General features: G+C 37.1%; 1 protein-coding gene across 1 annotated transcript in view; it reads left to right on the plus strand.

Annotated features, from left to right (window-relative positions):
• NELL2 (neural EGFL like 2) overlaps positions 1–25264 on the plus strand; it is a 398788-nt gene that overhangs the window by 147527 nt on the left and 225997 nt on the right. The window contains exons 6-11 of the mRNA XM_032876521.1: positions 8143–8316; positions 8406–8502; positions 10825–10897; positions 11069–11151; positions 12061–12189; positions 13637–13739. Coding sequence (XP_032732412.1) covers positions 8143–8316; positions 8406–8502; positions 10825–10897; positions 11069–11151; positions 12061–12189; positions 13637–13739 — 659 coding nt within the window. The remainder of the gene's footprint in view (positions 1–8142; positions 8317–8405; positions 8503–10824; positions 10898–11068; positions 11152–12060; positions 12190–13636; positions 13740–25264) is intronic.

Raw genomic sequence — 25264 nt, forward strand, 5'->3', positions numbered from 1 at the left:
TCTGCTCAGCAGGGAGCCTTCTTCCCCCTCTCTCTCTCTCTGCCTGCCTCTCTGCCTACTTGTGATCTCTGTCTGTCAAATGAATAAAATCTTAAAAAAAAAAAAAAGACAGTTGAGATAATGAGATAATAAGACAGCCTAGCATTTAGTAGGCACTGCCTTTTACCCAATAGCTTCTTTCAAACTCTGTGATTCTTATGGATACCCTTGTGCTGTGGAATACCCACTCATTCATGCTTTATTATATCTGTTCTTTCTTCATCCTTGTATAAGACCTTCCTCAAATTGATATTTTAAAAATGTACCTGATACTACTAAATCCTGTCTTCCAGGATCATAGCTTAGAGTTGTTTCTCAGATTTTGTGTCTTTTTTTTTTTAAATAGATTTTATTTATTTATTTGAGAGAGAGAGAGATAGAGAGAGTACATGAGAAAGGGGGAGGGGCAGTGGGAGAGGGACAAGCAGACTCCCCGCTTAGCAGGGAGCCCAGTGTGGGGCTGGATCCCAGGACCCTGGGATCATGACCTGAGATGAAGCAGATGTTTAACCAGCTGAGCCACCCAGGTACCCCTTTCTTTGTGTCTTGCTGGCCTCATCATCAGTGGTAATAAATTATCTCAATTTCTTAAATAACTGTTTTTTCCTTTTATTTTATTATTAACTCAGTTATATAGAGCAGTAAGATGGAGAGGTTTTTATTCAAGCCATCATGTTGGATGCCAGGGCTTCAGTCATGAATTAATTCCATTTTCTACTGATCTTTCCCCTTGGTGATATCATTTTGGCTTCTGGCTATATTTTTCATGAAAAAGCTTTGTTTTCCTCACTGATATTGCCACATTCTTCTTCTTACAGCAAGACTTTTAGAGTAATATTATTATTAGTGTTGCAATGGCTAAGCATAATTTTCACCTAATAAGGTGTTTGTTATTAAGGATCTCTAAGCTTCAGTGTACTTGGTCTTGGTCACTGCCATATTCTCTGTACCCTTAGTCTGCTGGAATAAATGCACTCATAAATTGTAGTTTAGAAGAACCTCTTGCCTTTATGCTTTCCTATAAGGAAGGTGTTTGTCATAAAAATGAAATGCCGGGCCTCAGTAAATCATGAATTCTTGGTCATTGGATGTTCTTAGACAGACTGGGTGACCATTTAATGGAAGTATCATAGATGAGCATTCTAAGCATGGATTCTCATTAAAACGCTTTCTGTTTGAGATTCATGCTTGTTTAAGTTCAAATGCGCCCGGAAAATTTAGTGATGTTTAAATAGTGTGTCATAGGAAATGTAAATCATCATTATGACATGTATGGAGGGCTCACTCTTTGTCAAGAATGGTGTAGAGTAAGCACTTATATCCCTTATTTTGTTAAATTCTGACAATGACCATATGAAGTTACAACTTTTATTCTATTTGATAGGAGAGGAAACTGAAGCTTAGAGATTTTTTCACTGGCCCATTATCACAGTTAGTAGGGAGTAGAGACAGGAATAAGTGTCGGAGACCTCTTAAATTACCACATTATACCACCTGGCTTTGATGACCAAATGCCATTAAAAATAAGTAGACTAACAAAAATAGGATCAATATGGCTGTAATGAAGGATGCCAAAAAATAAACTTTTTCCCCATTCTCCCATCTCCCTTAACTTCTGGGGGAATTACTGGAAGTGACAAGGTGAAATAGTCAATTTTGTATAACAAAGGGGCAAGCTGAGGAACTCACAGTAATATTGGCCCTACCACTGGACTCCACTTTTCATATGTTGGTTATGCTAGAGCCCTTATAATAATACCAGGGCTGACAACTAGTTTCTATGAGTTGGTTAATCTTCCGTTTTCTCCTGGAACTCCTGTCTCCCATTTCTGCATTCTTTCGCTTAAACAAAATGTGTTCAAGTTGCCTGTTTTTCACAGAATTGGCTTTTTAAGAAGCTGGGCTTTATCGTTGGGATTTTGTACTGACAAACGATAAATCAGTTACCCTTTATTGGGTGATCACTGTGTTTCAGATGCCCTGCTTTCTGTGGATTATCACACCAATTCCTCATTTTATAGGCAAGGACACTGAGGCAGCAGGAAGTGGGGTCAAAGGTGCTAGTGAGAAGCTGAGCTGGGTTTTCAGTTCCAGAGCCTGTGCGTGTAACCCCTGTGCAATTGTGCCTTCCACGAGCTCCTCTAATGATATATTTGGCACTAGAAGTGCATGGAGCTTTTCTTTAGGTGACTAACAGCTGGCTTTTCGCTTAACATACAGACGGTCCTATCCTTAGTATGGTTCACTTTACAGTTTTCTAATTTTACACTGGTGAGAAAGTGATGTACATTCAGTAGAAACTGTACTCTTAGTTTTTAAGTTTGGTCTTTCTCAGGCTAGTGATATGTGGTGAGATGCTCTCTCATGATGCTGGGCAGTGGCTGGGAGCCACAGATCCCAGCCTGTCAAGCAGTCACAAGGGTAAACAACTGATACAATATGTCTGTACCACACAATCATTCTGTTTTTTACTTTCAGTACAGTATTCAATGAATTGCATGAGATATTCAACACTTTACTACATAATGCGTTTTGCATTCGACGATTTTGCCCAACTGGAGGCTGAGAGGAGTGTTCTGAGCATGTTTAAGGGAGGCTAGGCTAAGCTGTGACACTCTGTAAGTTAGGTGTAGTAAATGCATTTTCATCTAGGGTTGGGTTCATCAGGACATAACCCCATTGCAAGTTGAGGAAGAACTGGACTGAGGTGATCCAATCGTTCTTCCATTTAGGTTTAATTTAAAGCAGCAGAAAATGTCTCATTTCATGTTGTGTGCAACCTTTTTTGTCAGATGAGACGTGACCTTATTTTTATCCTTTGATCTTGAATTATGAAGGAGGTTGTTAAAATGAACAACGTCCTGCCACTATTGCCTATTTGTCTGAAGCCTAATCTTAAATTAGTTTATATTTCTGCCAATGCAAATGATATTTGAATAACGAGGGCATAAATTATTATAAAGGGTGAACTTTATTTCTGATTTTAGTTATTTCTCACAATTATGAATAACAAATCAGGGAGACATGGTATGTTCAGGTGTGACAAATTACCTTCTTGGGATTTAAAATGTGGTTTTTAATTTAAGGTAAAAAATGCTCATTGCGGATAAAAGGGAAAAAAAGAACAATAAAAAGAAGGTTAAAAATCACTCATAGTTCTATTACTCAATAATAGCCTTGAAAATGTTGATATGTTTCATTCTGTATTTTTTCCGTGGTCACAATTATAATATTAAGGTTCTTAGCTGTAAGATGACTTTGGAGGCAGTGGGCTGGAGGGCAACTTATGGAACTGATGGGAGCCTGGGGCATCAGAATTTGGAAGAGTTAATGACCAAAAGCGCACTGATGGGCCAGCAAACAGGAAGCAAGATGCAGAGTGACCCGAACATAGCTGACCAGGATGCCACTGCCCTAGCACAATGTGGGTGCCTCCTGGCTTCCCTCCTTGGCTATCTATGCTCCATCAAGAATCTCAGGAAAGAGTGTCCGATTGCTGGAGTGTGTTGGCAGCCCATCTCTGGCTGTACCACGGAAAAGAAGAGGGAAGATTTGACACCTTTACTTTTTGAATTGAAAAAGTTAACTAACATGTACTATCTTCACTGAGTATTTTGTCTGTACTGAGTAATAATCTGAGTGCTTGCTTAAATTAACTCATTCAAATCCTTAGAGATGTCCACTGAAGCAAATACAGTTCATATCCCTGTTTTATAGTTGAGTGACCAGATGAGGAACAGAAAGGTGAAGCAGCTGGCCACTCTTGGGAGGGGTACTGGGATATGAGTCCTCAGACTTTAGGGCTGGGTGTTTAACCACTCTGTTCTGCTGAGCCTCGCGGGGGCGGACAGGAGAGGAGGCGAGCCAGTCCTGCCTCGAACTGAAACACAGTGGGCTTCTGGAAATGAAGATGACTGTTATTAGAAAAATTATTAGTTAAAATAGACCCAGTGTTCAATAAGATACTTTGTAACATGTAATTATGCAGTAGTCATATATGTTCATGCAACTTCACATCTGTGTACACTTTTCTATATCTTAATAGTTACTGATTTCAAGGATTTGGCTCAACTTCTTTCAACCTGTTTTCCCTTCCCTTAATGACTCCTATTTATTGACTCCTATCCATGTGCTAGGCACACTTCTAAGTGTTTTACATCATTATTTTTCTCTTCACTACCTGTTTATTTGTGTATTGTGAATCTATTTAAGGTTTTTTTTACAATTGAGTAAGTGATGCTAATGAAAATGTAGCTTTTGGTAAAATATTTAACTTCTGAAGGGTTCTTGTTTGTAGGGCATAGTGTCAGCCTCGTTGTTTTTATTCAGGCTACTACTAGTGCCTGAAGTTTAGGAATCCACTGCAGGTGACATTTCTAATAGTATCTAGAGGAGGCTACCTGACGGCAGCAATAGGGTTCTTGCCTCAGTGTGTTAGGAACTTACAGATTTATAGCAACAGGGCAGTGTGTTTGCTGATGTTACTTTTATTATTTTTAATGCAAACACCTCCTATCATCATAGAATTTACTCATTGAATTGATTAAATAATGAATACTTGTTATCAAATAATATAAGAAGGATTCTCTAGTTGGTGTCTTCTGGATTAAAAAAAAAATACAAGTTGGAGTTTTATTTATTCTTGTTAAGTTCTAAACATGGCTTATATTCTTGACCAATTAGTTTATTTTATATCTTAACCATGTATATAGTGATTATACATATAATCATTAAAGAGTGATGCATAGTTAGTGAACACAATTTAGAGGTATAAAATATCTGAGATGGTTCTTCACATTCTCTCTCCTAATTGATTTATTATGGCACCTACTGTTAACATTTTGATATGTATCTTTCTTTATCATTTTTTCCCTCTAAACATACACACACACACACACACACAAATTTTATCAAACCACATGAGTTTCTATAGTTTTTTTGTTTATTTGTTGATAGTAAACCATGCATTGTTTCATGTTTGAACTTCATTCTTTCATAGAATGTTCCAGGATATGGATGAGTCATAATTCCTCTGTGAGTGGATAGTTGGCATTTTATCAGATTTTTACTATTTTAAATATATCTTCAGTGAGCATCTTCTGTATATATCATTGCCAATTTGTGCTGTTATTTTGCAGGATCAATTTTTAGACTTGGAATTACTGATTTAAAGAGTATACACATTTAATGTGTTGATTGTTTTACCAATCTGCCTTTCGGGAAGACTGTGTCAATTTATTTTGCCATATAGTGTATGAAAGTGCTTATTTTTCCACATTCTTGTTGATACTGGATATTTGTAATGATTTTGATTACTGCCACTCTGATTGGTGAATCCACTGAGTTGCTTTTTCTTATTGATTTATAGGTGTTCTTCATGTATTGTAGACATTAACCCCTTGTCGTACAGAATGTCATTTGTTCTCCAAGTTTATTTATGGTATCTTTTCTGTTGAGGAAATTTTGATTTTTATGTAGTAAAAATATTAATTTAGTTAATTAATTTAGTTAATCTGTGTTTTATAGTTTCTGTTTTATTTACATTTATTTTCTCTTTCAGTGATAGCTAAGTTCCTTCTTCTATAAGATTATTCTCAGTGGCCTACAAACATTTGTACTATTTCTTACCAATTAGAGACAGATCTCCTTTGACTACCTGTGTTTCCATGGCTACTATCCCATCTCTTCAAAATGTCTATATTTCCCTCATTTCTCTTGCCCATTCTCTCTTGAGCCTACTTCAAGCAGACTTTCTTCCCTATGCAGTTTGCTGATTAGTTTTAGGCTTACCACACACCTCTGTTTTGCTAAATCCAGTAGTTAAGTCCTCCTCTTACTTGACCTGTCAGCAACAGTTGATACAGTTGATTGCTTTCTCTTTCTTGAGATGACTTCTTAATCAGTAGGCCTTTGAGACACCACCCTCATTTTTATCTCCTCTGATTTTCACTAGCCACACTTATGGGTTTGCTTTGCTGGTTCCTCCTCAAAATATCCAAGCTTTCTTCATGGCTCTGCCTCCATGACTTTCAGTGCATTCTATATGCCTGTGATTTCCAAATTCTTCCTTCTACCTCAGAGGCTGTAGATCTAGGGGTTCTTCTACATGTCCTCTGCAGTATTCACTAAGTACTTTACACATAACATACCTAAGTTTAAAACTTGATTCAAATTATCATAGTTTTCCTTCATTTGAGAATGTCTTGATTTCTTCTTCATTTCTGAAGGATATTTGTGGTGGGTATAAGATTCTGGGCTGACAGCTTTTTCTTTCATCACACGAAAAATACTGTGCCATACTTCCTTCTGGTTTCCATCGTTTCTGTTGAGGAATCCACTATCACTTTGTTATTCCCTATTCACAATGTATCATTTTTTTTTCTTTCTTTCAGTAGTTTTTTCTTTGTTTTTATTTTTCAGAAGCTTAATTATGATGAGTATTTATTTTAATCAATCTTGTTTGAGGTTTGCTTAGATTCTTGAATCTTGGAGCTTATATCTCTTCCCAAGTTTGGGAAGTTTTCAGCCATTATTTTCTCAAGTACTTTTTCAGGTCACCCTCTTTTTCATCTTTTATGGACTTTGCTTATATGAATGTTAGATCCTTTGTTATAATCATTCAGGTATTGGAGACTGTTCATTTTTTTTTCCAGTCTATTTTCTCTCTATTCAGATTGGATTATTTTTGTTCTGTCTTCAGTTAACCAATTCTTTTCTTGGTCCCCTCCCTTTCATTGTTTAGCCCATACTTTGGGCTTTTTAATCCAGTTACTGTATTTTTCAGTTTTAAAACTTCCATTTGGTTCTCCTTTATTTATTTTGTTCTTCTGTTTGTTTGCTGAGTCTTTCTGTTTTTTCATTTGTTTCAAGTGTCCAAATGTGTTTATAATTTCTTGTTTTTGTCTATGTGTCTTCAAATTGTTGGCAGGTAATTCTAACAACGATCATTGCAGTGTTGGTATCTTCTGATTATCTTTTCATTAAACTTGAGATCTTGGTTCTGATATGGCATATGATTTTCAGTTGAAACCTTGTTTTCCATTTTTTAAATGAAACATTTCATTTCATTTTTCTATAATGTTCTGAGACTTGTGCCTTACTTAAATTCCTGGTTTTAGCTATTTCTGTGACATTAATCTGGTAAGAAATGTGAAGGTATCATCTTGTTACTTTCAGGTGGAGGAGGTTCCCCACTTGGCCTTCTATTGAGAACTGAGGGGGAGCTTGTATTATTTCTGAATGGGGGTGGTAGTTTGAACTCCCCACATGGTTCTACTGATACTGCAGTTGGGGTCGTCTCGTTACTGCTGGGTGATGGTGAAAGTCCTGACTCTCCACTGCATCTTCTCTGACACCATCCCAGTGGAGAAGGGGCAGTAAACTTTGTAACTGCTGGATGGGGGTGGAAGTCCAGGCTCTGCCCCAATGTGTTCTCCACTGATGCCATCAGGGGCCTTGTTACTAGCTGACTGGGTTTAAAGTCCTGGTTCTCTACTTGGCCTTTTCTGTCACCACCCTAGTGGAGGTATTGGGTGCCTTAGGAAGGTAGAAATCGAGGCTCCCCACAAGCTTTACTGTCTGTTTGGGGATGGGGCCAATTTTTTTTGTTTTTGTTTTTGTTTTTGTTTTTTCCCTGTGATGTTTGTCAGGAATAGAGTGGTTATTCTCTAAATTTTTTCTTTCATGAAGCTTCCACTTCCCTGGCCCTTGGCTAGAGAGCAAGCTTTTGTAAGAAGATATCTATAGCTATATCACATATTTTCTTTCTTTCTTTCTTTCTTTTTCTTTTTCTTTTTTTTTTTTTTTTTGGTCTGCACTTACTAGTACCCCAGGTTGCTGGTTTCCTCAATGAAATCTGGGATATATGAGACAAAAAGAAAACCTAGGAAACCAGCGCCTTATGTTGTAAGGTTTCTCACTGATTTTCTTTCTTTACTCCATCTTTTAGACCATTCCTATGTCTGTTTTACAATATAATGTTTAGTTTTCCTCAGTGAGAGGAATAGGAAAAGCATGAGACTCTATGTTTTGGGGGCTCGAGGTCATGTCCATAATTTTGGAACTTTATTTTCACTGGGCCCCATGTGGCTCTTCTCTGTGCAGGTACCTGGAACTGGAGAGCAGCGGCCATCGCAATGAAGTCAGACTGCATTACCGCTCAGGCAGTCACCACCCGCACACGGAAATCTTTCCGTACATTTTGGCTGATGACAAGTGGCACAAGCTCTCTTTAGCCATTAGTGCCTCCCATTTGATTTTGCATGTTGACTGCAATAAGTAAGTGAAATCTTCTCAGTTTATGAAGGGGAAGATTCTAAGAAATGACTGTTAACTCACACTGCTTATCTGATATTTCCTTTTTACAGAATATATGAGAGAGTGGTGGAAAAGCCCTCCACAGACTTGCCTCTGGGCACAACATTTTGGCTGGGACAGAGAAATAATGCACACGGATATTTTAAGGTATTTTTTGGCTAAGGGCTGATGACAGCATAGAAATATAAATACTTTCTCATGAGTTTGGAAAATGATGTTTTGCTTTTTGTGGTGTGAAACAAAATAATACTTGATTTGTATATTTTTTCTATTTTGTCTATTTTTTTTTAACATGAGGGTTTTATTTAGCTCACCTACAGTATTTTCTCTTTTTTCCTGAATAAGTTTGATCTTTGACTTTACACAGATGATCACAAAGTAGCAGTCAGGAAACTAACATATCATTGTTGAGGTTAGGGATTCAAAGTATTAAATACCTAAGATGTTAATTCATAAACAAACTGCCACTGAAACATCACCTTTGATGATACTTTTACAAGGTTGTTAGTAATAAGAGGATTGAAGACTTTTCAATATTCACTATTCATGGTCTATATGTACTTCAGAAAGTGAAAGGAGAATACATATATATGCACAAATCTGTCAAAAACTAGGAAACAGTCATAATTTGTATCTTTTTTGTTAGTGCCTATTTAGAGACACACTCCATAGAATTTCATCATTGTAGATGATCCAAAAGACATCTCATTTAAATTTCTGTATCTTAAGGATGAAGAAATAAAGTCCAGAAAATTGCTTGACTGCAAACCGGTAGTGTAATCATTTCCCCCCAGGGACTAAGACAGTGCTTATATCATTGAAGTGGCTCAGCTGTTAACTGAAGAATAATGGGTTCTGTGTCCAACTCATGGATTTCTGGGTAGAGTAGGTACCAGTGATTTTGAAGTTGTGTTCTAAGTAAGTATTTCTGGGAAGGTGTTTTTCAAACTTATTAAAACTGCTTGTTACCTGGAAACCGGGTGCTTTCTATGTGCTATTCCGGAATCTTAGTCTTCCTGGCCTTGAAGTAGGCTCTTTTTTTTTCCTTTTACTTGTGCATAAACTGACTCAAAGGGGTTAAGTGACTTGCCCAAAGCTTGCCATGAGGAATTGATTCCGTGCTCACAGATCCTAAACAATCAGTGCTTTTTTTTGCCACATATGGGATGGCAAATCTGTAGATGTCAATTCTCTCCTCTATTTAACCATGGCAGTCTTTCCCATGGAGCCCAGAAGTGGCCTTAGAATCCTTCTCACATGTCCATTATTCCTAGTACTTCTTTAGGGGTCATAATTTTTACTGTAGACTGTGAGTGGTGTCCAGTGGAATTGTACAGTGCACACACTGTTTAACTGTACATGGTAGCCTTGTTTTCATGTTGCTGCTTCCAAGTGATAGGAGTTTGTATAGAAGTTGCCTTTTTAATCCAAACCCCAAGCAAACAACAGATCCAGCAATTCCACACAGTATACTAAAATATTTATCATTCATACTGACATTCTTCATATACTATGCTATTAATTAAACACATAGGAGATGTAGGCCAATATCTGGTTATTTTGTAGGTACATTCAAAATTGTCTCGGTAATATGCTGGTACTGTCACCCTGTCATTAGACATTCTGTTTGCATTTTTCAGAGGAATGAAGTAAAATATTAATTAAAAATGTATGTAAAGTTGATGAAGGAAGAGAAGGGTGGTAGATGAAAGGGACAGCTGGAGTGCGTCTGATGCAGTTATTTTTGAGTTACCATTGGCCTTTGCTTTAAGAGCTCAGGAAGGTGGAAGCTAATTAAACCTTAGCGACTATGGATACATGTAAATTTTACATACAGACATGTGATGTGGCCCTCTGTAGAAAATGGGTCATTTGTAGCTGGAATGTTTAAAAATTTCATGCTAAACTTTCCATGCTCCTAAGCACTTGTCACTAAGTCTTGCGGCAGCTGTTTAATGAATCTGTTGTCCTTTATAAATTGAGAAATTAGTTCTAAAAGATCTGACTGAAAAATGAGAAATGCTCAGATGAGTATTGCACTTATGACTCGTTTTTCTATCTTTCTTTTTGATGGCTGCAGTTAGTTTAAAATTGGTATCAGTTTCACTGTTGCTGAAACCAGAAGTGATTTTTGGGTTGGTATTTAAAGGTCATTTTCAAGCCTTTCTCCAGTGGCTAAGTAAAAATAACTTCTCAAAACAACATGACTATTCCCTCTTAATTATATCTTGACATTTAATCTTAAGGCTTTAAAAATATTATCAATAGGAGAATACATGGGTAATCATCTATTTTGCCTGATGTATTTCTTTCCCTTTGGTTTGAAGTAGAAGTAATGTATTCAAAAAGATGTTGTTCAGGTATCTTGGTGCGTCTATCTTGTAAATGTTTTCTTTCATGAACTTGACTGTTGAACATAATGTGGGTAGATGAAAGTGATACGTCTTTTTAAAAATTTTTCACACACAGGGTATAATGCAAGATGTGCAATTACTTGTCATGCCCCAAGGATTTATTGCTCAGTGCCCAGATCTTAATCGCAGTAAGTCCATTAGTTTTTGTGCTGTGTGATAAAAAAGTGCGTTTCTTGCTTAATTTTGTCCAGAATGTCAGTTTGAAATCGGAGGTCCCATATATTAGTTGTCAGCCTGGACTTAACTAGATTGACCTCCTTATAAACACAGCTTGACCAATGTAGTGTTTGTGATTCCAGCCTGTCCAACTTGCAATGACTTCCATGGACTCGTGCAGAAAATTATGGAGCTGCAGGATATTTTGGCCAAAACATCAGCCAAGGTAAAAGCTACTTAGAAATACAGTGCAGGGAGCTCAGGAATCCTTGAGGTTCTTTATAGTTTATTTTATATATAGATAACCACAAATGTTCACCTTTGAGACTTTTCTTATTCTACACTGTTGCTGGGATTGAATCTAAATCTCTGCTCAAGGAGAGGGCTTATAAATATTCAAACCCTAGCCTTCTGTGTAGCAAATGATTCGGTAAATCAGAAATGAGGCAGATTACCTGATTTTCACATTGCTTATTGCAGTAGGATTTATTGTTTATTTTAGTTATTATTATTATTTATTTTTACTTAGTTTTTCTTTGTAAGGATGGAGGTGAGGGGGCATTGTGAAGAATATGGACCCTAGAATTATGTCAAGGGAATGGTCCCACAGATGCTTTCTACCACTGTGTTGCTGTTGTAGGATTATTCACTGCCCTGAGCATGTGTCAAGTTTCCTTGCAATTTCACCATACTGTTGTCACCTTTCATAGTAGTTACTAAGAACCTGCAAGTTGTCTCGTATATCTATGATTCATTTCTGACACGACAAATTCTGAGATTTGTTTCTTTACTTGAGTAAATATGTTCATAAAATTAAACATTTTTAAAAATGGAAAACCCTTTTCTGCAGTGTGAGTGATGCCGTTTTTACCTAGCCCCCATTTATGTCTTGTAAATCATGCCGTTTTGTTTTTTTTTTTATCCAAAAGCAGGAACGAAATTTACCTTAAAAAGAAGAGGGAAAAAACTTTTCTTTTAAAGTATATATATATATTTAATATATTGATGACCATAATAGATGGGCCCAGCCATCATTACTGCTATATGCAGAAAAATTCCGATGCCTACTGAAGTATTTTTCCTTTCTGTGTTGCCGGAATGGTGAACACTGTGAACCCCTTCCTTTGTGCCACAGCTGTCTCGAGCTGAGCAGCGAATGAATAGGTTGGATCAGTGCTATTGTGAGAGGACCTGCACCATGAAGGGAACCACCTACCGAGAATTTGAGTCCTGGACAGACGGCTGTAAGAACTGCACATGCCTGGTATGGCTTCCTCTGGGAGTTCAGATGAAGGGAACTCAGATGCCCCCCACTCTTTAAAAATTTATTAAAACAATGTAATCATGAAAATTTCAAGACCCATTTCCTCCAAGACACAACACTGAAGTGCCAGCCAACCCGGTCAAATCTAAAGAACTGCGTGTTGCATTATTAAAGATACTTTCTAGCCTATAAAGATGATTATGGTTTAGGAATGCTATAAAGCTTAAGTTTATCGGTGCACAGGTGAAGTTAACAATTTAAATTGGGTTAGCGAAGGTGATTCCCAAAGGATTTTATCCATTTTCCTTAACATTTCAAGGGATTGTCCCCTCATGGGTTTATTACTGCATTTTAATAAAATTAAATTATATGCAGCATGAAATATTGTCACCAGATTGGGCCATACAGACAAATAATGGAATTTACCTTAGCAATCTTTAAAGGTTTGCTAATGTGGTGGAATAAGAATTAGATAATTTAAATAAATATGATTTCTCTAATTGCATACTCATAAATAAAGTAGAAATATTTAACACATTACTATTTCAAAAATAGATTCATTTTCTAAGAAAAGGTCAAGACTAGTTTGGTTTTTAAATTTTAAATTTCACATGAATTCATCAGTTTAAAGTCATTTACTAGAAAGAGACCAGAGGTCTCTGTGAATTAGCCTTTTAAAAAAATTTCTCAAGTTTGTTCAAAAACCGGAATTTCATGTATTAATGTTAAAGATACCCGTGAAATAGTCGTGTGTGTGCATGCATCATGACTTCTGTTTGGGAAAATACAATGTTTCCACCAAAATTATAGCATTTACCAATGCAGTAAAACCTTCCCAACTTGTTAAATGGGGACAAAAATCAAATTGAGTAAAATGCAAGATATGTATAGTGAGGTCGATAAGATGACTAGAAAAACAGCTAGCTGCCTGGGAGTTCTGGTTGACCATTGGGAAATAAATTCCTTGCCATTCTGTTTGCAGTTTGGTGCTGCCTTGTAGTGGTGCTTAAATATCCATGGGAAGATTCTGGTCCCCAGACTAGGTCTGCAGGAGGGCAGCAGCTATTTGAGAAATCCCCTGGCTTGTGGGTGCCCATTTTGTGCATAATCTGGGCAGACATGAGGCTTACCCCTAACTTGCTATTTTGTTGTCAGTGTGTGCTCCTCCCTCCATCCATGTTCTCATCCATCTAACTCCAGAAGGGGGAGAACTCTAGGGTGTGTAGCATCGTCACTGGACAGAAGATGGGAGCTAATCACCAACTGTGTTAGGACCCAATTCATATTACTGTAGGTCCCTGTAGTATGGGTTTTACTGTATAATAAACACAAAGAATAGTAGTATTTATGGCATTTTATGTGAAGAATTCGAAACTTAGGATTAAAAAGTACTTTCAGGCTATCACACTGCAACTTGGAAATTCTTTAAATATTGCTTTCTTCTCAGAATGGAACCATCCAGTGCGAAACTCTGATCTGTCCGGTTCCTGACTGCCCCCTTAAGTCGGCCCTTGCGTATGTGGATGGCAAGTGCTGTAAGGAATGCAAATGTGAGCACAACTTTTATGTTGAATACTTTGTTTTGGCAAAAACAAATCTTCTATTAATAAATATTTACTCATTATTGATCTTGGCACCCTAAAATGTTTTTAGAAATGATGTGAATTGGAAGAATACCTTCTCTACTTTGGTTGATCAATTCTTTTCCATTTATAAATGTTATACTCGTATTTAACAGGAAAGTTTTTTCTTAGAGGAATCTGTTCTGTATAGTGACAATAGTAGGAAAGATCTGTAAGGAACTTAGCGGTAGGCATTTCTCTCATTGCACCACTTGATACCCATACCTGCAGAATAGGTTAAGAATGGTCCACAGTCAGCCACCCGGACGGAGGAAATCCACGATGTAAGTGAGCTTTGAGAGCATGTTATCATAGGATTGTCCAGTGTGGATGGGGCCGTGGTGTCAATTCATGAAAAAAGGGCTCAAACTCCTGAGTGGGGAGGCTGTTTGACCTTCTTAGTACCGTGGGGTTCACTTCAGATGTCAGGAAATGCTCTCTGAATTTGTAGCTGTCCCAAAGTATGTTCTGTATCATTCCTTCAGTAGGAAATCCTTGCATTTATGTCACTTAGGCTTTAAAAGACTATCCTTAAATTCTTGTTAAAAGAAGCATTTAAAATTTAGCTATTTTTGTCCAAAGGAATAGGAAGCTATGTAAACGGAAATGTGATAAAGTTTTTAGAATATGCAGGCCTGTGTGAATGCAGTATCATCATAGACGCATGCGTGAAGGCAGAGAGGTGGGGGAGGGGAGGGAAAGGGTGAGGGAAAGAGGGGTTGAGAATGAATGGTTCCTTTTGATGGGGCTTTTGTTCGCCGTGCTCCGTTTACCACTGCCATGCCAGGCTCTTGCCTACACAGTGTGCAGTGTGCTGTTGCTGGTGAAAGTGACGAGTTCTCAGGAAAAAATCAGGAAGTCGCTTTGTAGCCCATTGATTTAATTCCTTCAGGAGCTCATTTATATTTAATTTTATTAGGCTTTACATTGAAGCCAATCCATTTTACGAAAGTTTATTAGCCTAGTCAAATAGGTTTGGCTGATCCAGGAAGGACTGAATGCATTTTTTCTTACACGCGTCACTAGCTAATTTCCTCAGGGAGGAGTCATCTGAGTTTTTCCTTGAACTTACCTTAGTATCAGAAAGCTGGTGGTGATGTTCAGTAGTTTTCTTTGTAGATAGACGTAGGAGGAAGGGCCCTTTCTAGGGCTTTATATTCATAACACAGCAATAGCTGGAATCAGACTTTTTGCTCTAACTTCTTTTATCCTTCTTTGCACACATACTTCTGCACTGTTACCCCTGAATATAGTAGATTTGCATTAAGTGATGTCAGTTTTATTAGAGGCAGGCTGATTGAAATAATGGACCATCATGATAGATGCATTAGTCAGAAGTAGTGAATTTCAATTCTGATTTTACCGTTTGTCTCTGTTACCAATAGTCAGCTGCCTACTAAATCAGACAATGCTTGAAATCTTCCCAACAACATGCAGTTAGACTTAATGAAATGGCAAAATATTTTGAGATTTATTAATGCAAAGTGCTTTTGGCAGACTTTGGTATTAATGATTGAAAATTGACTGTGTTTGTCTCATAGATCATAGAGAAAGCTGTAAGTAAGTAATCAGTGAGGGGACCACAACACCACTGAAGAAATGCCAAAATTATTTATTTGAGTCTTTCATTTTCTGTGGTTAAAAGTATTAAGGATAAAGTGACTTTATTTTTCTGGTTCTAGTCAGTGAAGGAGTGCCACGGAATATAAAGAATTTGTGCCTATATTTGTTTGTATTTTGAGTATTCAAAGTATGTCTCATTCTGATGAATTCAACATTTTACAAGAGCTAGCAAGAAATTTTCTATAAACACCCACAGAATTTTTTTTTTTTTTTTCCCTAAGGGAACTAAGCATTTAGTTCATACGGTAAATACTCTTAAAGATTATTTGGGAACGTGTCTCTACAAGCGCAATTTAAAAACCAGTCAGTCAAAATATTTCAGGAAATGTGCTTGTGAAAAGTTTGCAAAAACTTACTTTATAAAAGAAAAGGTGACATTTAAACTAAATTTAATAATCATTAACTGACTTGCTTAGATTATTCAGATTATCATATGTGCAGAGTGAAAGAAGCAAATAGTTACATCAGAGTGAATGTGTGTGTGTCTCTAAAATATATGACAGTCTTATTTTCTCATGTTAGTGTTCTCAGTATTATCATTGTTATACTTTATGAGAACTTAATTTCAGTGGAGCATGAATTAAGCTCTATGTTTTTACTTTTTAAAAGAGAACCATAAGCCTTCCTCTTAGACCTTGAGCTTATCCTGTCTTTGCAACTCTGTTGCTCAAAGGCCTTTTTAAGGACATAAAATTAACAAAATATATATATTTAGTGAGACTGGTTTAAAGAGATTAATCACGTATTTCCAAAGTCCTTGGAAGGGAAAACATATAACGTAACTGCTGAATTTGACTGCCAAGATTGAAATGAACAAAAGAAGTGCAAGTGGCCGGCGGTCTTTTGGTGTTCCTTATTGAATGCTTTCTGGCTCCCTTTAACAGAGTTGTTTGTGCAACCCTAAGCAGCCCTATTTTGCAGTCTGCTTTATATTTTCCCTCTGTAAATTCAGCTCCAGCTCTTTATCCAAATATAAATACTGGTGAATAGTAAAAAGGTTGTTGTTCTGGGTTTGTTGTTCTGGGAAAGAAGTCAAAGAGAACTAAGCCCGTCCCTTTTCTTTATTTGAATCTACATAAGAAAGTGTTGGAAGGAGGGGCTAAGCCTCTTCCTGCTCCTAGCCCTGAGCTATTGTGGTGAAGTTAAACAGAGACAGAAGATCCAAAGGTAGGAATGCCAACACCAAATAATTAAGGTAATAATAATCACAACTATAATGAAATCATATTACTTCCATCAGTTAGAAGGCACAGAATTCTGCTCTTCATGTAAACTTTACACAATTTTATAAGGCAGGCATTGCTTCTGTCTTCCTAGTAAGAGCAAGTGCATGACTTGTCGATGAAAACACAATTAGCTGGAAGTCTCAGAGACATTGCAACTGGAATTGCTGTGCTTTTTGAGCCTACCTCCTTCTTTAAAACCATATGCCATAGGGGTGCCTAGGAGGCTCAGTCAGTTAAGCATTGGCTTTTGATTTCTGCTCAGGTCATGATCTCGGGCCTTGTGCTCAACACAGAGTCTGCTTTTTCTTTTTCTTCTGCTCCTCCCCTCTCTTCCTCTCTCTCAAGTAAGTAAGTAAATAAATAAATAAAAATCTTTTTTTTAAAAACCTGCCTATCTGGTACACTTAATTTAAGTGATCTACTTTTATCCACTGGTAACTAAGCTTACCATGGAAAACCATTGGGAGTCCTGGCTAACTCTAGGCCATGGTGCAAAGTAAGCAGGCTTTGCCTCCATCCCTCTCGCTTCTCCATTTTCAGCCACAGTCACCACATCCTAGTCACAGGCTCTCAGGCAGCTAACAAAGAGACTGACTGACACAAATTCAAGATAACTTGGGAAAATGTAAAGTTTAAATATTTTTGGGTGACTTTAACTCTGAAATAGGATGGGGTCCAACCAATTAAAATATGTAAAATCTCAGCCCAGGTTAAGAAAACAAGAAGAACTGTCAGAAAATAATTGATGAAAGTTCTAGCAAACAGAAAGTTACTGAAAGTCACTGAAATAAAAAAAAAAAAAATTAAAGATTCATTTTTGAACAGAGAGCTCTATTTCACAGAGAAGGTGATTCATGAAAATAGGGAATCTGAGGCAATCTGAACTAATACCAAAAGGTCTTGCAGAAGAGGCTATGTTTAAAACAATAACAAGACAGTTTTCCCTTCCTTTTCTGGAGAGGCATCAAATAAAGGAAATGTGAATGTGACCACCACTGTTGGTTGGTGCTTGTCTAGTACCAATTGTTATTTATAATTAGTACTGCCTTAAAAAGCCTTGATTTATATAAATAAATTAAAATCATCCTTCCTTTGATTGAACAAGATCAGAGTTTCAATATATAATATAGATTACATTTTAATATACTCTGTGGTGATTAGACAACAGATTATATTAAACTTAATTTAAAAAGTCCTATCTGCTTAGATTAAACGAAGTTATTATAATGTCTTTGCATATCGGGTATTTAAGTATGTGGTTAAGAAAGTTAGATTTTCTGGTTTGTATTCTGACTACAGCTTACTAGCTGTGCAACTTTGGTCAAATTACCAAAACTCTCAGAGTCTCAGTTTCCTTTTCTATAATATTTGTATCTATTTTATATGGTTAGGGTAAGGACTGAATGAGTAAATACATGTAAAGTGGCTTGGAACAGGTGAGCTATTATTGTTTTTGTTAAAGAACTCTTTGTGCTTTTATTCATGAAAGTAGAAAGCAGTGAAACTATCTCATTGGGTCATAGATGTAAAGCCCCACAGCACCTTAGAGATCTTCCAAAAGGTCATTTGCTTTGGGGGAGGTACAGCTTTATTATCTCTGTTTTACAGAGGAAAAATGAGGCCAGGGAGGTCAGATGACTTTTCTGCAACCACACAGTTAGTATGTAAGGGAAGGTAAATTTTTTTTTTTTTTTCCAAATTGTGTTTTGATATATGATACTACTCTCTTCGAGGCACTCTTTTCCTCAGTATTTTGGATAAGTCTTGACTAAGGTTGACAGTAAGAACCAATTTATCATGCATTATATATTCTATTATGTCTGGCTTCTTTCCTTCAAAATCCTGTTTGTGAGATCCATCCATATTTTTGCATGTAGATATCAATTAGTCATACTTATTGTGGTATATATTCCATTTGTGTAATGTACCACAGTCCAGTTTATTATTGAAGGACAGTGGGGTGCTGTCCACTTTTGGCCTTTATAATTAGTCATTCTGTAAACATTCTTTACATGCTTTTTGGTGTTATGCCTGCCTGATGGGTATATACCTGAGTAGAATTGCTTGTTCAGGGGTTTAAACTGTTTTATTTAATGACAAAACTGTTTTTTTTTTAATTTTTTAATTTTTTTATTAACATATAATGTATTATTAGCCCCAGGGGTACAGGTCTGTGAATCACCAGGTTTACACACTTCACAGCACTCACCATAGCACATACCTTCCCCAGTGTCCGTAACCCCACCATCCTACTCCCTACCCTCCCACTTGCCCCCACAACCCTCAGTTTGTTTTGTGAGATTAAGAGTCTCTTACAGTATGACAAAACTTTTTAACCTTTTGTAATATTGTTTTGCCAAACTGTTTTCTGAAGTGGTTATACCAGTTGTTCCACACCCTTACCCACATTTGGCATTTTTGATCTTTTTAATTTTGAGGCATTATGATAAATGATGTTGGTGCATGATTTCATATTATAGTTTAAATTTGCATTTCCTTGATGAATCATGAAGATGAGCAACTTTTCATATATGTATGGGCTATTTTCATTAATCTTAAATAATAGAAAAGAAAAACAGATTATTTATATGTATACTCTGACTAGGAGATAGTCATTTGGGAGGTTTAACTCTTTTATGTTCACATTAGTGTGCAAATATGGATGATTCTAGCCCTGTCACTTAATATGCATAGTAAAGTGGGGATGGAGATTAAATGGGTGCCACTTAAGTAATCTGAAGATTTTTCTTTAAATGAATGACAGTGTCATAAAACTGATTCAGAGACTTCTGAATATGTAAATATAGGGATAAGAAATAAAAATCAGTGGGATATAATTCACCAGGAGTTTCTTTGTTCTTAAAATAAAGAACACAATTTAAATAACATATATAGGTTACATTAAAAAACAAAATCATTTTGAAGCAACATAACCAAAAAACTTAGCAGTCTATTCAGGAATGCCAGAGGCGTGGGAAATATGCAGTATGTGCTTGAGGTTCTTATGCATGAACACAATTATAAATTAGTTGGCATTACAGAGACACAAGGGGCTTCATGACCAGAATGCCAGTGCTGATTGAGGGGATGTATGCAATAATGAAAAAGAGAAATAACCATCCAAAGGAAGATGTTTTGTTTTACTATCAAATGCAGTATTTTTAAAAAGCTCCCCAAAAGTCTGTAGTTACTAGCAAATATTATGTCACAGCAAACAACTGAGTGAGTTGAGGGCTAGTGGTGTTACTGTAAATCATGTATACCAATCTCCCCGGAGCTGCCCAGGTGTAATCTGAGACTAGCCCCTGTGCGCAGGGGACAAGGGGAGAGGGCAGAAAGAGACAGGCCACTCCAGGTTGGTAGGTAACAATTTTAATACTAGGGAACTTACAGTTGAGGCTTGTCTTGGGTGGCAAGACTAACCAAATCCCGCATCTGCCCTCCCAGTCTTCCCGTACCTGCCCTTCCACCATCCAATGTGGGAAAGGCAAAGAACCCACATTCCAAGGACAGGGGAGGAGGTGAAGGGCCTCTGAATGCCTGGGTCCATCTCATGGGTCAGTTGGTAGTTATGGTTTTTTGATGAAGCTCCCCAACACTAGGTTTGGATTCAGTCTTATCTCCCCCAAATTAACTTTGTTTGGTATTTAAAAGAGTAGTGGATAAATCATAGAATGAATACACTTTTCTAATTCTATATGTATATGTGGAAAAAGAGCAAGAAAATAGTTCACTTGTGACTTATTCAAGATAATTAAACTCATTAAAGAGGAATCAGCTAAGTTTTAATAAAGAGAGACTTCATCAAGATAATCCTATAGACTTCTTAAACAGTATCATTAATTTTGTGCTAATACTTTTTCAGAAACTCCTCAAAAAAGCATTGGTCATGTTATCTTTTAAGCATTATAAAAACTGATAAATGTCAAGTCAGTGGGAAAATACTGAACTGGCAATTTATTAATAAACAAGAATAATTAACAATATAACCTTCAGATTAATGACTATATGAGACCTTGCATGATACTTTAATGATCTTTAGAAAAACAAAAAATTTACTGTTATTAGTCACCTGGTAGCAGAGCAGGGATGTTAGGAAAAGGCAGGGCAGAATCAGAGGGTGATGACGGTGTCACAATGATTTAGTTGCTGTGTCTTCCACGCTACAGTCCAGAGTCATAGAAGTTGTCTGACTCTCTCATTCTTCATGCCAGTACAGCATTTTTAATGTTTTAACTAAAAATAATGCATGCATACAATAAATATCCCATCCATCTGAAAAGATGTAAAATAAAATATAAAAATCCCCCTATTTCTCCCTTCCCTCCCAAACTATCCTTCCAGATGATTCTCAGTGCACCCACTCACATATGCATGGTGTAGGCTTTGCATATATGGTAAATGATATCACACATTTTCCTGGACTTTATCTTGGAGATTTTCCCATATCAATTAACTTTTTAAGGGACTGCATATCACTCCAATGTATAATTTAGTATAATTTTACTTTTTCTCCATCAAAGGATATTTCAGTCACTTCTGATTTATTGTTTTCTTATTAAAAAATAATATTCCAGGATGTCATTTTTAAGTAATCTTGGTGCATTTTTATATGGCTTTATCTGCAGGGTACATTGCTAATGATGGGATTGCTGAGTCAAAGTTTATGGTGCTTTTAAATATTGCCAGCTCTTACCAGATCATTCCAAAAACGGGTCTTGGGTGTATTTCCCCTTTAAGAAGGAGCACGAGGTGGCAGCACTGAGGGAAACCTGAAAACACCACTTGTCCCTGATAGGTCATCAAGGTGGCTCTTTCCTTTTTTTCCAACAACCTTGATGAGGTACTAGCAGTCAGTGGGAAATCCTTCAATGAGAGATAGTCCATGGCAGCATCAACTTTCTTGTTTTACCACAGTGTCATCTGGTGAGCCCATATGCAATTATTGTTGAAGTTAATTGCTGTTCTGCATCTTTAATAAATTCCATAGATGGCATAAGAGAATACTGAATTTATTTTTTCTGAAATGAGAGTAGTTTTCCAGAAGACCTAACACGGGGGACTGCCCTCTGATTCTGAGGCATTATGCTGTGCCTATTTAATCCTGTTTTATTTTAAAATAATAGAGAGTACTCAGCCTCTAGGTCTATACTCAGAATTGTAATTTCTCTTCATTATTAAGATTCTTGAATAAATGTATTTTGTGGATTTTTATTATTTTTCGTGCCCCATTACATTTTCTCAAAAGAATTTCTCTGCCCATCTAATGACATTGCTTAAATGGCCTAAAACTCTTCAGAAGAAAGCTTTATGCAAATCTGTCTGTAATAATAATTAAATCATACTGCCTGGCACAACTCTAGGAGACTGAAAATGGGGCTCTTTAGGTGATCAGGAGGCTAGTCTTCCTTACTGGTGTAAGGATTTGAAACAAGTGAAAGGATTTCAGATTTATACCCAAGCAAAAGAGTGATAATCTAGATATCATTCATATGAGAATCAATTTAAAAGAGAAGAAAAACACTTATCTTAGGCAGAAAAATGCAGCTTCTTATCTGAAGTGTTGTTAGGTAATTGTTTTAAAAATGAGCTCATTTTCTTCTCAGTAGAGATCCTACAAAATGGCATTTTGAAATTAGAATAGGAAAAATAAGATATGTACAATTTAAAGCATCTTACTAGTTGACTTTGGCCATCATGTAGGAAGTAGTAACTCAGGAAGAACAACTGCATAGAAAAAGGAAATGGATATCGTACTGCCTATCACAGAAGAGAGCCCAGCACCTACCACCCCCAGCAAAATGTGTAAAATAGCCACTCAGCTGCTCTGGGCTCCCCAGTGGCTGCCTTGAATACTTGATGTGGTCTGTGTTCTCCAGGATATGTTTACAGATTGTATAAAATTAGCATAGATTAAAAATTAAATGAAGAAAACACTATGATACAGGAGTTCAGTGTGAGAAAGGGCCAGAAAGGAATTTTCTCTCTTTAGAATTTAGAGATGGTTTCGTGATAGAGTACAGCTCAGGCACGTTTCTTTTTAAGCAAAAGCTGGACCCAAATTCAAAACTATTTAACTATAAAAATGCACATGAAATGGCTTTAAAAAATTGTTCTGAAGTTAGTGGGGCTAAGAATGGAACTTGGGAATGTTAGGCCTGTAAAATATCCATTTGTTGGAATGGCTGCTGTAATCCTATGGCCTGTGCCTTGAATATTCTACCGACACTATGCCTGAGAGCCTTTGCCTGTATTTTGCTTCTGAATGGCAGCCGGTCCTAGTCACACCCTCTTCCCTCCAGCCACTGAAACTGTTGCCTTGTATTGGGGAACTGGCTATGTGGTCTCTGGAGCTTGGGTCATACTAGATTTTTAAGACTTGAGGCTCGGCAGCAAAAGAAATGAAACCTTGTCATTTGTGATGACGTGTATGGAACTAGAGGGTATTATGCTTAGTGAAATAAGTCAATCAGGGAGAGACAATTATCATATAATCTCCCTGATATGAGGAAGTTGAGAGGCAAATGTGGAGGGTTTGGGGGGTAGGAAAGGAATAAATGAAACAAGATGGGATCTGGAGGGAGACAAACCATAAGAGACTCTTAATTTCACAAAACAAACTGAGGGTGGCCAGGGCGAGGGGGGTAGGGAGAGGGTGGTGGTGTTATGGACACTGGGGAGGGTATGTGCTATGGTGAGTGCTGTGAAGTGTGTAAACCTGGCGGTTCACAGACCTGAACCCCTGGGGCTAATAATACATTATATGTTAATAAAAAAATTTAAAAATTTAAAAAAGAGACTTGAGGCTCGGATCTTAGGCTTATTGTTTTTTTTATACTTTAGTTTCATTGATAGTGTACAAAAAACTTTGGGCTGGCAGGCTTCAGAATGGCCCTCACTTATAAATATTACTTAAAGTTGTAAAGACATATCTCACAACACTTGTGCAACAAGCTTAGTAACTCAGGAAAAAGAATTTGAAGTCCACCTACCATAATAGACAGCACACACATATAATATTTATGATTTTAGCCATTGGAAAGTGACCCAATGGTCCATGACACATACATTGATAATTTTGCTGAGACATGAATTTCTGTCTAATGAGCTGTGAGGTCTGCATGCAGGAGCACATCATTGAGCTCAGAGCTTCTCAAAAATTAGTGGGAATATGAATCACCTGGGGATCTTGTTAACATGAAAATTATGATTCAGTGGTTCTGGGGTGGAGCCTGAGAGTTTGCATTTCAAACCAGCTCCAGGGCAGTGGCAACCCTGCTAGGACATGGAAGGCATGGTGAGTGGCGAAGACTTAGCTAGTGGCTGAGTTGTCCTTGTTGCCCCATCTCTCCACAGATCTTTCTTCTCTCTCAAATCTCGAATGTGCAGTAAGGTCTCCGAATACCTGCTTTCGGATTTATGATTTAAGCTGACATTTACTAAGTATATTCTGAGTGAGAGAACTTAACACGAATTATTTCTCTTGCTTTTTATGAAAACGAGGAAACCAAAGCTTAGGAATGTTCTTTTACTTGCCGGAGCGGATGTAGCCAGGAGAGGGGTGGCACCACATGTGGTGGGTTTCAGAAGCTGCCTCATGTGATGAGTAACATATTAGTGGAAACAGAAAGTCGGTTTGAATGGAGAAGCACACAATTTATGATGTTCAGGAGATAGCACTAACTGCATGTTCAAAGGATCTATAAATTCTTGGAAAATACAATTTTAGGATTATCATTATTATTTCTCTGTGCAGTGAGAAAGGTGACAAAAAATGTAAACTTGTACTCATCACTAAAGTGAAATATGTGTGTCTGTTTATTGGAAGCACAACTTTCCATTACTTTGTAGTACCTCATGTATGGAACAAAAACTGTTAATTTTGATCATCCAGGAAAGAAATCTCAAAAGCAAATGCCTTCTGGTTGGATTTTTATTTGATTTTGGTAAAGAAAGAACAGGAGAAGCATGTTGAATTAAAACTTAAAACTATCTTAACTGGAATTCTTATAAAAGTCAGTGATCATGGAGAATTCTTCTCCTCGGTCCCCAGATCTTTTTTGTTTTTTGAAGTTTCCTTTGGGTTTTCATTAGATGTAGTCTCTTTCTAAATGCACTTGGTGGAAAAAATCACATGGGTCTGCTTTCCCAGGTTTTTTGAAGCTTGCTACTGTCTCATAAGATATATAGTTCTAGTTTATGCCAGGTGGCCATGCTGAGATGAATTGTGCTGTCTTGGTGTTAAATTAAACTGTTCTCATGCAACTTTTAACTATGCATGTCCCAGATACACTGATGTCTGGTTTTTTTATTGTAGGTCTTGTAAGAGTAAGAAGATTAATAAAAGCAACCCAGTACTAGAAAACGTTAGAACAATGCATTTTCCACGAGCTTAAATTCCCTTTTCTCCTTGGCAAAAATGCTCCCATTTACCCGTGTCTTTAGAGTTGTGTTCCCTGCCTCTTGATTCCTAAATCTATTTCAGAGATGGTGATCCAGGAGGGGGTAGTGAGCCAGCACGAATGTCCCTTGCAATGCTGAAACCCAGTGTGTGTAGACTATCCTGGATATTATCTCAGTTTTAATTCAACCTATTCCAATCTT

This window comes from Lontra canadensis, unplaced genomic scaffold (assembly GCF_010015895.1).
Source record: "Lontra canadensis isolate GAN:19392208 unplaced genomic scaffold, GSC_riverotter_1.0 scaffold59, whole genome shotgun sequence".
Taxonomy (NCBI): Eukaryota; Metazoa; Chordata; class Mammalia; order Carnivora; family Mustelidae; genus Lontra; species Lontra canadensis.